Raw genomic sequence first — 16654 nt, 5'->3', positions numbered from 1 at the left:
AATTTGCATGATTTATTTTATTGCCTTCAGTGTAAATAGTATTTCTGCCTAACTTTTTGTCCATAGTAGGATGTTGCTAACTGTAGAATCCACACCCATGTCTGCAGTGCCAGAAGACAAACTATGAACTTCTGTGTGGGTTTTCTTACAGATCTGTAGGGCTGGACTCAGTCAGGGATATAAAACCAGAGAGTGCAAAATATCTCAGTGTTTTTCACTGGTTTGGGAAGCTGCTTTCTACAAAGTCACTGATTGTGTTGATTCTGTTAGCTAAGCATTTCTTAGGAAAATTATTAAAATATTGATGAAATAAATTTGAGGTAATAGCAACTACTCAAAACTAAAAAGACCATACATAGTAGTTTGAAAGCAAAGTTATATGAAAGCTTATCCAGGAGGCCTGGTAACTCTGATGTCTGACAGATCTTTTGGCTTTTTTTCTTCTGTAAGAAAGTGATTTTAAAGCTTTCATATGTTTCACTTACCTAGAACTAGATGTAACTACAGATTAATTGATATTCAGCTGAACTCTTTCCATGAAGTCTTTGGCTTGTGGTACTAAACTGCTGATAAAATTGATCTGAGGAGTTTTGTAGCTATGATTCCATTCATGCTGGTGAGCAGGGAAGGGCTGTGGGGACGTTTCAGCTCAGAAAGAGCTCTGACTCTGTACTGGCATTATCTCACTGCTGTTAATACACGCTGATTGGAAAGAGTGGGCTTGGGAATCAACATTAAATTTGCCTTTGCACTTTTAATGTTATCCCACATGCATCTGCTTTATCATACAGCTTTGCATGTCAACTGCACATGCTCTTTTCACACCTCCCTCCTTGCACAGAACAGAGAAAATGTGCAAGGTTTGGGTCAGAGCAGGCATCTCTCAGTCCAGAGGTCGATGGCTTGCCTTGCTCCCTAGTTACTGGATGCTTTATATGTTAAAATGTGTGTTTTCCACAGCACATGAGAAGCCCCAAAGGGCAGTATGTTTTCTCTGTGATATTTTTTAGAGAGGACCCAAGACCTCAAGTTTCATTATTAAGAATGGCAACTTGAAAAATACAGAACAGGACTTTCCAGGGCATTTGCTCGTGTGTTCTGTGGCATCAGTGGTCACAACAGAGGACATTCTACATTATGCCTGACTGACAGTTCAGAAAACATGCTTGACAGCAGCTGAAGAGTGAGCAGGCTTCAAACCAGGTCATTTCCAATTGCACAGAACAGCACTAACTGTGCCTGAAGCACAGTCACAGTGTTTATTTGAGGACAGGACTGCTCTACAGTTTGGAAATCAGGCATCAGGGTCACAGATGAGGTACTCAGAAAAGAGGATGCACACCAGAGACAGCTCTCTGCTGTGCTTTTCACTGAGGTGAGAAGAAACAAGCTTCCTGTGGCTTCCCTTCAGAAGCCTTTACTTAGGGAATGAAGCTACTGACTTTGGTGTTTCCTGTGCCTACCTCCAGGACCTGAGCAGTCCTCAGCCAAATCTATTCTATTCATATACTTTTAAGCAAGAAAAACTCAATCCTGATATCTAAGTATGTAGCTAAAGATCTTTCTTGTCTTTTACAAGCTTGAGTCTCATCATCTCAAAAGCCTCCCTGAGGATACCAATGTCATCCAGATCTGGCAGCACGAGAGACTATGAGACTAGCGGCCAGTCACGACATCATTCAGCTTCCCCACCAGTCCCAGAGCCGAGTGACACTGAGACTGAAGGGCTGATCTTTTATCACATGGATCTTTATGGGTCAAAGGAGAGGTTTGATATCTTTCCTGAAGAGCCCTCTGGTCGAGGAGACAGATCTCTGGGGGATATGAGAAGGGAATCTGCACTGAGTAGTGAAAAAGTTCAGTGCCCACAGGAAGCTGGCTATGACTTGGAAAAGGAGGTTGCAGAGTTGGCTAAGATGTATGGACTTGATGAGGATAGAGAAAAAGAGCTTGAGCTTCTTGGAGGACATCTAGAGAAGGTGGAGAGCAGATGGCCACCAGCTCACACAGAAAAAGCAGGATCACAAGACTCCATATATAACATATCAAAAAGCAGCTCTTCAGTGAAAGATTCAAGTCAAAGCACAAAGCAACAAGGACTTCCTGATGAGGCTTCTCAAGGTGAAAATCAGAGCAAAGCCAGAGCAGATGATGAGGCTGAGAGCAGCATATGGTCCAGAGGGGGGCTAAGCAGTGGAGGCGTATCAGATGAGTGGAACAGTCAGGCTGTCAGTGAGGAGGAGGAGGAGGAGGAGGAAGAGGCAGAAGCAGCAGATGTTTTTTGTTCCACCTGCAAGATACCAATCCGAGCTTTTGACAAACTATTTGGTGACCACAAGGATCACGAGGTTGCTCAGCTCCCCAGCGCTGTGGAAAGTGAAAAGGTGAGAGTAACACAGGTATACTGTGGCACCTCTAGAACAGACTTCAGACAGAGTAAGAATCACACTGGGTGTTTTGTAGGAGGAGATCCATAAAAACATGTGCAAGTTGGAAGAACAGATTGCTCAGATGGAAAATGTTGCCAGCCATTTGGAGGAAATCTTCATCACTGTAGAGGTAAGGCATTTTCTCTTGGGCTAACTTTCTGCTAGTGGGGTTAAACAGTTTTTACAGTCATACTGGCATTCATAGTCTTCAGTTGTTAATGAGGTGAGTACTTACAGTAAGAGAACACAGTTATCTTGGGGTTTGTCTAGGCTGAAGTACTCAGGAAAACTCATTCTAAAGATTTTTTTAAGTGGGCTAGTAAAAGAACATTTATAATTTGCACAGAAGTTTGCATCCAGAAATAAAGTGACCCCCACTCGGGTCATCTTAGCTTTAAATGGCCAAAGAGCTATGATCTAAATAGTCCATCCAGAGTGTAGCCCTTGTGTTCCCTCAGCTTCATTCACAGAAGTGTCAGATCCAGGCAAATCCTTGGACCAGCTGCTTCAAGCTGATGACTTCAAGAGTTGTGCTCCCATCGGCTGCTGTCAACTTGGCCCCAGGGGAAGGAGGTCAGCTGGCAGCAAGTTCAAACTGAAGCAATAACTCAAGGCACTGCAGTCTTTTCTCTGCTGCATGTGGCACAGGAGGACATCAATGCCTGAACAGTGAGCAGCTGCTGGGACTGCTTCTTGACTTGCCTGCTCCTTACATTTTCCTTCCTAATGCTTTCTCCAGCTGTGAGTGAGGATACCAGCATTAGCAACCCAGCTGCCTCAGCACAAATCCATGGATCCCACTGAGTTGCCATGGTTTCTCTCGTGGAAGGATGTGCTTCACTGTCTTGGTGGAAATGCTTCTGAGATTATGGCTAGGATATATCCTAGTTGTGCTCTCTGGGTTTAGGTTGCTTTACGTCATTGTTCCTGCTGTAATTTCTGTTACTCTTATGTCTGGAACAAAATCCAACATTTTGTGCCTCAATGGGGGTGAATGATCAGAGTAAACCCCTAAAAATTCACATAAATCAAATTACAGCTTCTGTGTACTGTTACCATGTCCTAGTTTTGTGAATTAAATCATGACGTATTACCTCTATGGTAAGGAGAAGTTTAGGCAGACCAGAGTAAGATTTTCCTCTGTGGATCAGGCTTGATGCCAAGGTACAAACCCTCAAATATCTTGCAGGAAAATTTTGGGAGGCAGGAGCAGAACTTTGAGGTGCATTACAACGATGCAGTGCAAGTGCTTGCTCAGAAGTATGAAGAGCAGTTGGAAGCACTGGGAGAAGAGAAGAGGCAGAAGCTGGAAGCTCTGTATGAGCAGCTGGTCAGTTGTGGGAAACATCTTGACACCTGCAAGGAGCTGACAGATGAAACACAGGAGCTTTTCCTGGAAAATGACAAAGCTGAATTTATGAAGGTAAAGAGCTTTAACTGTCAAAGTGCTTTTTGCTGCTTGCAAGTAGTCCCTGTCTGAGAAGTCCTAAGCAGCCTTATTGCTAAGGAGAATTTGGGATGCTCAGTCCATGGTGCTGTCACTGCTCCTGGTGCTTGGCATGGTGGCATTGACTTAGTAGGGCAACACGATGGGGGCAAAATGCAGAAGCAGAAGTTTGTAATTTGGATGCTCATTCATTTGTGAGTCACACTGGGGTTCAGAGAGAAGATATCTTACTGAAATGCTTATCTGGGGAAACTCTGGAAGCACTTAGTGTTCCTTGCCTTGTGCAGGCTCAGCTCTCTTGCTCTATTCTGGGCTCACAGCAGGCAGACTGATGTAATCACTTGGGAAGATGTTTCCTTTTCTTGCTCATTTTGGAGGAAAGTTCAGCTGAAATATGTCAAAAGTTCCTGCAAAGTGATGAATGAAATCCCACTCTTGAGGTGGTGTCAAGAAGATATTTTTCTTTGGCAGGTAGAAAAATAATTGGAGAAAAAATCAGAATTTTCACTGATGATAAGTGATTGCTCTCACCTGAGCTGTCCTGTGACTAAGGTGGGTGGGAGCATTTCTGTAGCACAGTGACAGTAACTTCTGAACTGGACAACAAACAAATCTCATAACACCAGTGTACTTCTGTGGGTCAGTTTGCTATGACTCCAGCCTGCTGAGTTCTTCACCAGCAGCTCTTCATGAGCTGGCTTTTCCCATTCCTCTGCATCTCTGGAATAAACTTATTTTCTCCTTAGCTTGTAAGCAGTTTTATATCACCCCTAAGAACCATTATTCATCAAGAAATGAATGTTGGTCTTGAGCTCTCAGGGGTTTAGGTTTCTCATGGGACTGTACATCTGTCTTCCTCTTACATGCACTACTCAGACTCCCTCCAGCACAGATCATTTCATGAGTTCTTTTGCCCAGCTGATTTTGGTTTTTGTTTGTGAGGGATCTGTTGGCACTTTGGACAACCAAGGGAGGAATGGGCAGACACTGATGCCGGACCAAAGTCTCAATGGGCAGATGCCTACCTGATATTGCTCATTATCTTTCTGTAAATTCAGCCAAGATCTGTCCATTTCAATAGAAGGGGCTGGCTTTGTTCTCAGAGTTGGGTGAGAGCCAATTACTTCACTCCAAGTATTGCATCTGGGGCAATTTGTGTAAGACAAGTTAACAGCATGATGTAGTCTGACTCTGGACTTTTCTACCTCTAATACTCTGTCCTTTTTTTCCAACAGGCAGCAGTAACCATGGTTGACAGGTAGTATCACAGTCTGGGATTTTGTGTCACATTTCTTCCTGCTAATTGGACGGGTTATTGGAGATGCTTGCATGTTCTGGACTTTGTTCAGGCACACAAATGTTGTCTAAGCCACTAGAGCTATTGAAATATTTAGTGGTTTTTTTTAAAGTGTGTCAGAAAAAGTTGCTCTAAGAAACTTAACCCTCAACACTTGTTTGGATCCAATTTCAAGAAATCTGAAAGGAGAGTTAGAGCTGAATAAATCAGTGTTTTCAGCTTAGTCATAAGGAAGTAATTTCACTGAGAAACAGGATTGTTAAAGCTCTTGAAATAACCACTCTGGATCCAAATGAGACTAAAATTGAGCTCCCTAAATATACTGTAACGGGCTTATTTATGCATTAATATAGTGGGGTAGAAAGTCAAGCTGTGGGAGCTCAGAACAGATACTGAAAAATCTTGAAGCAATTGGAAGAAGTCTTAGGGCACACTAAATCATAGGCAAAACCCACCCTCTCAATTGACTGTTACTGTTCATGAAAACACAAAGAAAAGATACTCCTTTCTTTCAACTGTATAACACCTAGAGCCACGAGGTCATGAATTAGTAATGGTGTAAATTCAAAATAATGGAAGTTATGGAGCTAATGGGGTGCTTCCCACAGGGAGGTGCTGGGCACACCCCACTCCCCTGCTCTCTGCAGGAGCAGGGCACACCAGGGTGGCCCTCAGCCCCAGCAGCAGCAGCCAGCTCTCTTTTGCATCTTGGGGCACTGGTGGCCACAAATCTCCAAGCTATAAGGCAGAGGAGGCTGAGCTTGTACAGCTATGAAAATGGTGTTTTAAGGAAATAGATGTTAATTTGGAGTCTGCTATTCTCTTAAAAATAGGCATCATAGACAGATACCTCCAACACTATGGTAATTCCAATTAGGCATTATTTTTTTCCCCCTACAATTACAGGCTGGAAGAATTCTTAAAGCAAGAAGTGGATTTAGAGCTTTCAACACTGCCAGACTTTGAAGAGCGGGTCATAGATGTCTCTGAAGTTGAGCAACTAATGAACTCCATTAATGCTATTCCAGGTGCTCTTCCTAACTGATCATTATTTCACACCTATTTACATTTAAGTAAAGATATGTATTAAACATTACTTCTTTTAAAGGAGATCTGAAAAGGCAGAATTACCTTTTCCCTAGTTTTCTTTCTAGTTTGGGGTTTTTTTTAATTTGCCTATATATACAGGGACAGTGGAAGATATTTTTGGAATTTTTTTCCATTTGTTTTCAATATAAAATTACCAGAATTACTGCTAAATTGGGACTTCCTTGCTTTTGCTGGATGACTTCCTAGAAGACTCATGAAGATTACCCCCTTCTGTTGAGGGGTCACACTTAGTGATAACTTCTCTTACCTTGTAGTTGCTTGAACAAAATAGAGAGGAACACCAGACTGCTTTAAATAACTTACACAGCTTCTCTTGATAAACAGATTTCAGTGACTTATGCTTCTGCTATTTAGCAAGCATTTTTCCACAGGAAACAGCACAACATAAACAAACTTTGAATAACTAAAAAAACACCTAAAATTTTAAATATTTTCTGGTGCATCACAAATGGGCAGAAAGAACATTATTCTTTTTTTACACCCAATACTGTGTTTTCTTAACACAGTACTTGTACTTGTTTGGTTGTGCTGATGCCCTCCTGTTGTACAAATTTTCCCTGATCCCTGGGTGGCTGGCAGCAGTGCTGGCATGGCAGATGTTGGGCTCACTGGAGCAGCCCTCAGAGCAGGGGAGGCTGAGTTTAGGGAGGAGGGGTGGGCTGAGGTTTATTTATTTCATTGGTTTGATTTTGTTTTGAAGCAAGACTAGTTCTCACACACCAGTGACCTGATTACTATCTGCAATTGCAGAGTCAGCTCCTGACTTTTCTCCATGTGGGAGGAATGGAGGAACATGACCCTATTCAGTGCCAAGGCTTTGTGCAAACACCTTTGTGAGAGGAGAGGTACAACAAACCATGATTATACATTCAAAAACTGACCTGTTTTTTCCTCTGCAGCTCCTTGTGCCCCTGTGATCAATCCTCAGGCTCCCAATGCAGCAACTGGCACTTCACTGAGAGTTTGCTGGGGCCTCTTCTCGGATGACACTGTGGAGTGCTACCAGCTGTGCTACCAACCAGTGAGCAATGAGAGGCACAGTGATGGGCAAGCAGGTAAGGAGGCTTGGACACCTCAGGGACACCTCAGCCCTCCACTGGCAAAACCAGCTGATGCCAAAGTGCCTCTGCATGCCTCGTGTACTCTGTCTGCCACCAAAACTGTCCTATCTGCCACCACCATCTGCTTTGTCCCTCTTCCCCTGCCAGGTCTGCCATGCTGCCAGCTGCAGCAGGACCCATCACAGGGGCAAAGACAGCAGCAGGGATAGCAGGAATGAGAAGGGGACAGTGGATGGAGTCACAAGGATTTCTGGAGGGTGGGCACTGTGTTAGAATATGTGCTGCATCCATGCAAAGCACAGTATTTTTAAAGGGCAAACCATCACATCATCAGCACTCCAACTGAAACCCCCAGATGATTTTACAGCTTATCTTAGTGCTAATAATAGTCTGTAACTCCCTAAGATGCACAGGCACACAAAAAAACACAGAACCAAAATGTCTCAGCCTTGTGACAAAATTGCCTTGCTAATACTGTTCTTGCAGAACCTTCAAAAGTGGAAGCCAGTAGAGTGCCAGTGGCCAGTTGAGAAAGAAAATCAGAAACTATCTGAATTTTATAAGATGATGAATGAGAAATGAGCAGTAAAATAGCTTCAGCTCTTGTCCCATCTGATTTTGCAGCTTTAGAGGAAGGCATTGTGAAACTGCCTGACAGCTTATCAAAGGGTGTGGAGCACAAGGAGCTCTCCTGAACTCAGCACCCTAAACAATGCGCCTCACCTCCACTGTGTGATGCAGCTCTGGGGAGGAGTGGGCAAGTGTGTAAAGGCACTGTAAATGCTTTGTTGTTGTCATTTCAGAGCATACACTAAAAGTCAAAGAAACATACTGCACCATTACTGATCTGTTGCCAAATACACAGTATGAATTTTGGGTCAGTGCTTTAAATGCCTCCGGGATCAGTCCACCAAGTGAAAGAGCAGTTTATGTAACAGGTAAAAATATTTTGTTCATACAACTTTGTAACCTTCATAGTGAAAATCAAAATCATCTCTGAATTTTTTGCAAGTAATGCTTTCTGGGCACTTTCTTCTGATGTAAGCCTACTTGACTTCATGGGAAGTCCCTACTTTTATTTGGAGAGCCTGTCATGCCAACTATCCCTGTTTTAGAGTGGCAGAAACAGAAGCAGAGAGACAAAATAACTTCTTTAAATGCAAGCATGTAGACCAGCTGTGAATAAGGTTCAAGTTTCCTGGTTCTGCCAGATGAATCCCAGCTCTGCTTTTATTGGCCTATAGGCAGTTTGTGGATTCACCTGTTATGCTGTTCTTTTTAACTGCAGTTCAGTCTAGGACATTGTGTGAAATCCTGACATCAGATTGAGCAAGTCAGTGTGAGACCTTCAAGCATTTGTTCCAGATGTCTTTGACATCTCAGAGCAGAGAAGAGATGCACCTTTATGACAAAGATAAAACTAATGATAGAAAACAGTTGTGTAATCAGTCTTTATGTTACTTCTCTGTTTAATTCTCCTGGGACCTTTATAGTCTAAATGAAGTCTTTAAATAGTACTGTTAATCACTCTACCTGCTGTTTATTGTCCATTGGGGAAGCAGGTCTCTTTACCCAGAATTAGTAAACAACATTTTTCTATTTGTTTGTCTTCAAAGCATGTTGTTTGCAAACATCTTCAAGCAACAGCTTAGAATTGTTCTTTTCCCTACTTTTTAGCTCCTTCACCACCAACCATAAAGAATAAAAAGATCCGAAGCTGTGAAAATGCAGCACTGGTGTGCTGGGAATCCAGAGACATTAACCCTGTTGATTCCTACACAGTTGAATTGTCCAAGCTGACAGATGAAGAAAATGATGATATTATTACTGAGTGAGTTACTCTTCTATTGAGCCCATGGCCTGTAGAGATGAAACCATTTCAATTGTGTGGCATCAGACAGGATTAAGAAAGGACCGATGACCTTCTGGTGAATTTACATTTACAAATAATTCTCTTGGTAAAACTAGTTGTAAAGTGTTAATCAAAAATTACTATATGAGAATTATGGGTATGGGAAAAGGGCAGAACCAGATGTAAAAATTTGCAGTCTGTGACAGACTCTCTCTTGCCCTGCTACTGACAACTGTACAAGGTAAAATATTGTTGACTGGTTACAAGACACGTTGAAGTATAATGTCTTCCTTGTTGCTCAGAAAAATAATTTCAAAGCTTTGTTTTCTACCCTGTCATTTTCCATGGATTTGTTTTCTGTAGATCTATTGTTGGGATCCCTAACTGTGAAGTCCTAATTCACCTCCAGCCAACACAAAAGTATCACATCCGTGTCAGAGCCCAAAACCTGGGTGGCTCCAGTGAAAGAAGTGAACCTGTCCTGATCCAAACCACAGGTACTGTACAGCTTGGAACAACTCCAGCAGCTTATTGTAGCATCTATTGTCTTAACAGAACGATTCCTGCTGGTTTCAATGGCCTCTGGACCAGGTCCTAATCTCTCACATCTAATTACACACCTGGTAACCTTTTAGGAATGAAAAAAGCAACTCCTTGTAACAATAAGTGCATTGCTTTAGCTCTGTAATTTATAGTATTGCTGTCTGGTGCATTTGGTACTTGAAAGTTACTAATTTCTAAACATTTTAAAAGACAGTGTCAACTCAACACTCACGTATTGCCAGCCTGCAAAGTACTGACACACCAATGAGGAAAGCTGTGGTGTGATTTTACTTCAGAGATTACCATGTAATGAAGCTGCTGCTGGAAATTATAGCTGAGAGAGCACTTTCTAGAGTCATTTAGCAGACATCAGTGCTCACCTTCATCACTGCTGCAACTTCACTGCTCATCTCAAATCTCCCATGCCACTCACACCTTACCTGTGTCTCTTCTGCCCTCACCTTCTGTGAGACATTTGAAAATTGTACTTATTCAGCAAGATGACCACACAAAGTTATCTTTTAGTAAAAAACCTGTCTGCCACACAGCAGTGACACTACAGAAAAGAAATGCTCATCCTTAAATCCCTGGACAGGAAAACTGTCATTGTGTTACCATCGTTTGTGTGTATTCCAACTGCTTAAATCAAACTCAATATTTGAAATTGCCCATTCTGTTTGCACAGCATGTGTTTGTTTTCAGCAGCACATGCCTGTAATTGCCCTGTCATTGTTTGTATTGTATTGGCAATGAAGTAACTTGCAGTTTGATTATAATGATTTCATTTGGGATTACCATGGGGAGATTAATCTTCTCGGAGTCTACATTATGCAAACAGCTGATGCAAATTGATCTGTTGGCTGCAAGAACCCACCTCAAACACTGTGAATGGCCTTTGATCCTTTCTGGGGTGGGTAAACAAGCAGCAACTACAAACAGCAGCTGTGCCAATAGTGGCTGCTCCTCAGGCCCCAGTGTGTCAGACCTGCTCTGTGAAGTCTCTGCAGGAAGAAAGGCAGAAGCACTTTTATCCTGGGCTGGACTTACCTCTCTGAGGGCTGGTCTGCCAAGGGAGGTGCTGAAGCATGAGGGAACCTTTCTCTTCAAACTGCCCAGCATTTATGGGGATGAGTGAGGCCACGGAGAGTCCTTTAAGCCCCCTTCTCATTTCAGTGATTAAAAATAGATTACTTGAAACCAGACAGTACATTGCAGGGAGAACTCCTCAACTCTGAATAGCTACTTCCTGCACAATGCCTGCAGCTTTGAGCTCTGGTAGGTTCAAAACCAGGCTAAATCCCCTGCTTTTCACAAGGCTGAAACTAAACAGTGTTAAGCTGTAAAACAGACATTTATTAGAAAAATTTAAAAAATATGATTTTGTCTTCTCAATGCCAGCCACAAATTCTTTCTAGAGCATCGGTGAATCTTTTTGTGGATCCAAATAACATTTCATCACACCCTTGCTGCAATTCTAATGTCATAAGGAGATACTGGAGTTATCCTTAGGCATTTTCTCTTGCAGGCACCTGCTTCTACCTTAATGAGGACACAGCCCATCCTTTACTGGCAATTCTAGATGATGGATTTACCATTTCATGTGATGAACTGGAAAACCCAGAGTGTGATCTGCCTGTCTATGATAACAGCTTTACAAGGTATACAGGGGCATTTCAATTTCTTTAGTTCTTTTAACAGATGCCAGGAAATGTCTAATGGGGCTTTCAGCAGCTCTGATTAATTTTTTGAGTTGAAATCTCTCTCTCCAGCTGCTCTTTGGAACTTGGAAATTAATGCAAGTTCTTAAACAGGATTACAGACACAGCAGCCACAATTATGTACAAGCCTACTTACATGTCTGGCACACTGAGCTAAATTTGAACAGGTATTTAGGTGCCATAAAAAAATGCTAAGGAAAGGAGAGGGATCTGAAAACTTACCTCTTGCTCAAAGATATAGCTGATACTATTTGGACCAACAGGTATTACTTTCAAAAAGAATTAGGCCCTTTGCCATTGAAGTGAGAGACTAAGCTTGCCAAAATGCATATTTCCAGTCAAAACCACAGAAACACCACATAACTAGGACAGGCATTGCAGGATAATACAAGTCTACAATTTATTCCCTCCATGGAAATGTAGTGCTACTAGAGGGCTTGGTAGAAAAGAGATGGGAGACTGGTGATCCTTTTCATTAAAGCCAACATGGTAATCTTAAATGCGATTTCATCCCACTTCTGTGGGATGCTTTGATGTTTCACATAAACAGCCAGAGCTGGCACTCATCTCGTTCAAAGGCTGAGGTTTTGGAACCACTATGAACTTTCACAAATCTCCTTCAAACCAAGATACTGAAAAAAGCAAAAATAAAAAAGCTCCCAAGGAAATTACATGGCAAACTCTTCTTTCTGAAGTTCTAAGTTTGGGTGGCTGATGTATTTGATGTATTTCCTAACTGCTTCTTCAGTGCAGCTCAATCTTGCCTTAGTGGCTTTGCAGCTCTCATTACTATGGTCATGTTTTGTTCACAGGTGTTTACCCATCCATTTTGCATTGTTCCTTTTCCTTCTCGAGCTGTAGCAACACAGCCCCTCTGAGTTCTGATTTCAGCAGCCTTTAAGTTGCTCCCAAGACATTTAAATGCACTTGAAATGAACTGTTCACTTGCTCTAAGCAAGTGCAGCTGCAGAAGCAGAGTACAGCTATTGTGCTGTGCATGCCCATCCTCACACAACAGCCCCTCCAAATGATGAGTGCAGCTCCTCAGCATTGCCTAGGAGACCTCAGTGTCTGCCAGCAACATCCTTTTCCTTTGTAACTTACTTTACATACTACCATAGAAACATAAAAGTTGTGTGTATTTAAAACCTGCTGTCCCCCTTGACAATGTCAGCTAATACACCATGTACTTTTCCTAAGAAAAAGCTGAGGTGTAAGCTTACAGGACTCAGGTTGCTCTCCTAGGAATGTTTCAGAAGCATTTGAAATGGGTTATTTTGCCCAATTTTCTTGCTTTAGAACCTGTGTTTTTGCAGACTTCCATCTTCAAGGCACCCAGTTCCTTTGATTTCAAGACTGTGCCAGTAAATCAAGCTGAAGGGTCTCTCTGTAGTACATTATCTTTGTCTCTACTACACAACTTTCAAAAGAGTTATTTTCTGCATGGTTCCTATCATACATTTCATGGCTCAGGTACCAAGCATATTACAAGTTCTCCTACTGTGTTCAATTCTTCCTAATCTCTCCAAACACAGAGGGAACCAGTGTAGCCAGGTTCCCTCCTCCCCAGCTGCCCCAGGAACTTCATGCTGTTACAGTGCTCAGTTCCAATGGTGAGCGACGTTCAAAACCCTGGGCTGTTGGGGAAGAAAATGCAAAATCTGTACTTTTTTCCTCTGCTATGCTGGAGTTCATTAGAGCACTCTCTTTGCTAACAAGCATTAACTTTCCCAGAAAAACCCAGGCACCGTGGGATGCTGTTCTTCCTCTTCCTGGAAGTGCCTAGGGCACTCGTTTATACAAAGCTACCCACAAGTAAAAACAGGGCAGGTGTCACAAAGAAACCTGCAGGCTGGGTGTCAGCTCCTCAGTGTGGGGATTTCACTGGAGTCAAAAATCCACACTGCACTGCTAAGGTGACCGCAGAAGTGACTTTTGTTCATTGCTATGTAAAGTCCAGGCATATACATACCTGAACATATCTAAACACTGTAAAGAGCATTATGGAGAGGCCCTGCCAAAACACATATTCCTGTCTGTCTCCCACAGATGTATTGCAATCCTGGGCAGTCTGATCCCATTTCCAGGAAAGCATTACTGGGAGGTGGAAGTTGAGGAAGATACAGAGTACAGAATTGGTGTGGCTTTTGAGAACACTCCGAGACATGGTCACTTGGGGGCAAACAACTCATCCTGGTGCATGAGGCACATCATCACACCCTCAAGGTAAGGGCTGTGGAGGCTGCAGGTCTCTGACAGAACAATTCTCACACCTGCAGGCAGGGCAGCAGAGAAGCCAGCAATATCAGCTCAGACCAGGCACTGGGGCCTCTGACATTCCACCGCTGTCCCTGTAAACTGGTGTTGGAAGGATACTGCTTAAGCAAATCCTCCTGCTTTTTTAGGGTGTTTCAGAAGCATTTAATATGGGTTATTTTGCCCAACTTCCTTGCTTCAGAACTTGTGTTCTGGCAGATTTGCATCTTCAAAGCACCCATTTCTGTTGACTCTGAGAGGGTGCTAGTGAATCAAGCTGAAGGGTATCTCTGTGGTACATTGTCTCATTGAAATGAGACACTGTCACTTGAAACAAGAAATTGCAGGAACAAATCTGAATAAAATCTGAGTTGCAGAATTTAGGTGTAAACATTACCAAAACCTCAGTGAGAAGACAGAGAGTAATAGATCTATGTCATCCAGAATTACGTATCTGGCTAAACCCAGCTATACCCAACTGGTTTTGATCTCTGTCCCACCTATGGCAGTGTGTCACACCTGCCTGCAGAACTGCCAGCTCCCCTCTTGCCTCAGCTGCACTGCTGGCTCTCCCCTGGACACTGGCACATTAACACCACTGCCTTTGATTCTCATGAGCAACCTGGGCACCTGTGTGCACAAAGTGCTTCCCTTTGAGAGCCAGGGTGCCTTCAGCTCTTTTGTTTTTCTTGCCTGCAGGCACAAGTATGAATTCCTGCACAGTGGGATGACACCTGACATCAGAATTACTGTTCCTCCCAGAAGGATTGGCATCCTGCTGGACTATGAGAACTGCAGACTGTCATTTTTCAATGCAGATATTGCCCAGCACCTTCACACATTCAACTCACACTTCCAGCATTATGTCCACCCCTGCTTTGCACTGGAAACACCTGGTATCTTAAGGATACATACTGGAATTACAACACCCCCATGGACTGCCCTGCCATAACTTGTGTTCTGCAGCTGCTAACCTGCCCTGAGCAATGCCCTCTTTCAGCATTAACTGCACCATCATACTCCCTATGAACCAGCTGTTTCCCCCTAGTAAGAGCAAAGTGACCCTGACCCAAACCAGCTGCCAAGCCTGAGCCCTCAGTTTACATCCTCTTGGGAAGGATCTTAGCAAAAAGCCACTGTGATCAACCAAGAGCCACCAGCATCCCAGAATTCCCAGTAGACGTGGACACCTTCCTACTTAGAGGTGATGCTGTCACCACACAGCAGTGGCAGCTAGATCACAGCTTCCCCCAACACCACCTGAAGCCTAGGGAACTCCCCAGCTCCAAAGCAATCGTTAATTCTACTCCTGAGTCTACTCAAGAGCTAAAAACTCAAACAAAAATAGCAAAAGGCATAATCACTGTACAGCTGCTGGAGCTGAAAACACTCCAGCCATGAAGCTGATCTCCCAATCAAGTGTTCTTGTTGTGACACAAGATAATCAAATACGCCTCCCCTGTGTGTGAAATGTTTGTGCCTACATACCCAGTGGGGCTTTCTGGAATACCCAAGCCTGTACTCCAGTCTCAAATTTAGGCCAAATTTTTACAGAATGCTTCTCATTCATTCACCCAGCGAAAAAAAGATAGACAGGCTTTTTGCAGTGCTTGGTTGTCCTTACAGAAAATCTAAAGCAACATTTTTAGCTGCTTCTTTTTAGTTCATCTCCACTTGGGTATACCCTCCCTCCACACTCACAGATCTGTTCTCCCCCTCAGCATGGAAGAATTCCACTCCATGCTGTACCCTAGAAGCTGTGGGTGTCCAGTGAGGCTGGAAGGACTCTGTATGTCAAAACTGCCTGAACTCAATCAAGAGTCATTAACAGAGAAGCTTTTCCACAGATTTATTGCACATTCATTACAAAAATCATTGGTTCAAGTTTCCATTCTAGGGAATCACCAGGAACAAGCAGTGCCCTCTACAATATGCAGGGTCTCTACAAATAAATGCTGTTGGCTAAACTAAAGAGATTTTACATAGAACTGTGTATCAAAAGCTTGTCTGTTCTTTCTCAAATAACTTTTAAAAAGTCTTGCCAAAACAGACCTTTAGAAACCACAAAAACAGGAGCTGAGTGTGCCGCTACAGCAGTGATTAGTACCAGCTGCTCTTGGATATCTGTTTCAAAAGCCTCAGAAGATGGGTTTAGCAACACTGAGCTATACCAGCACAGCATCATTTGTTAACCTACCAGGATTGAAAGTATTTTCAGGGCAGAAAAGGTTGTTATGGTCACTTTGTCAGACCTGCTGTAAGCAGGCCAGAGACTTTCAGTTGCTTGATCTGCCAGTGAGCAGAGCAGCTTGTGGCCATGTGTGCCCTGCTCGTGCTGACAGGACATCCAGGGAACAGCAGCTCTAGGGTACAGCTCCTGTGCAGGGGATGGAAGTGCTGAGACAGCACCATTCTTTGCTTCAAAATGTACTCCCTGACTCTAGGTCCAAGTTCTACCCACTGGAACATGTTTTACCCCTATCAGCCAAAAACTGAGAGCCCCACTCTCACTTTCAAGTAGATACCTGAAAGAGCTAACACACAGGTATCAGAGCAGAGGTATGAGGACATTTGAACCTCGAAAGAGAGCCTCTAATGCACCAAGGCTGCTGGTGAACCCATCATTCCACTACCCACCACCAGCTTTCACCTCAAGTGTTTAAACCATAGCTGTAACCTGGCAAAATACTTTCCAGCTGGTGAACTGAACTGGCAGTCCCCAGGACTTCACAACCCTCTCGCTGGACTGTGCAGATTTTCTGAGCCAGACAAGGGTGTCTGAGGTGCTCAGATACCCTTGCAGTGGGACTCCACACACAGGTACCAAACAGCTCCATTGCTGTGCTGCCAGTGGCTGAGTACAGAGCAGGCTGCTCAGGAGAATGGCCCCATGGTCATCACCAGGCATGGCACAGGACTGCTAAGGCAGTGACAGAACTAT

The 16654-nt window shown here is 43.3% G+C and overlaps 2 protein-coding genes across 11 annotated transcripts in view; one reads left to right on the top strand and one right to left on the bottom strand.

The window, feature by feature from the left end:
* The window catches only part of FSD2 (fibronectin type III and SPRY domain containing 2), an 18960-nt gene extending 3259 nt beyond the window's left edge, over positions 1 to 15701 (top strand). For all 3 annotated transcript variants that reach the window (XM_059858450.1, XM_059858449.1, XM_059858447.1), the window contains exons 2-13: positions 1580 to 2384; positions 2464 to 2559; positions 3619 to 3852; positions 5112 to 5134; positions 6080 to 6201; positions 7183 to 7338; positions 8148 to 8282; positions 9022 to 9175; positions 9560 to 9693; positions 11265 to 11397; positions 13507 to 13683; positions 14413 to 15701. In XM_059858450.1, the coding sequence (XP_059714433.1) occupies positions 1620 to 2384; positions 2464 to 2559; positions 3619 to 3852; positions 5112 to 5134; positions 6080 to 6201; positions 7183 to 7338; positions 8148 to 8282; positions 9022 to 9175; positions 9560 to 9693; positions 11265 to 11397; positions 13507 to 13683; positions 14413 to 14665 (2382 nt within the window). In that variant the 5' untranslated portion in view covers positions 1580 to 1619 and the 3' untranslated portion in view covers positions 14666 to 15701. The remainder of the gene's footprint in view (positions 1 to 1579; positions 2385 to 2463; positions 2560 to 3618; positions 3853 to 5111; positions 5135 to 6079; positions 6202 to 7182; positions 7339 to 8147; positions 8283 to 9021; positions 9176 to 9559; positions 9694 to 11264; positions 11398 to 13506; positions 13684 to 14412) is intronic.
* LOC132333393 (high affinity cAMP-specific and IBMX-insensitive 3',5'-cyclic phosphodiesterase 8A-like) overlaps positions 15549 to 16654 on the bottom strand; it is a 151727-nt gene continuing 150621 nt past the window's right edge. For all 8 annotated transcript variants that reach the window (XM_059858444.1, XM_059858445.1, XM_059858443.1 and 5 more), the window contains one exon: positions 15549 to 16654. The gene's annotated coding sequence lies outside the window, so the exon portion shown is untranslated.

The sequence above is a fragment of the Haemorhous mexicanus genome, chromosome 13 (assembly GCF_027477595.1).
Source record: "Haemorhous mexicanus isolate bHaeMex1 chromosome 13, bHaeMex1.pri, whole genome shotgun sequence".
Lineage (NCBI taxonomy): Eukaryota > Metazoa > Chordata > Aves > Passeriformes > Fringillidae > Haemorhous > Haemorhous mexicanus.
Note: the sequence above shows the minus strand (reverse complement) of the source record. Positions and strands in the feature narration are given on the sequence as shown.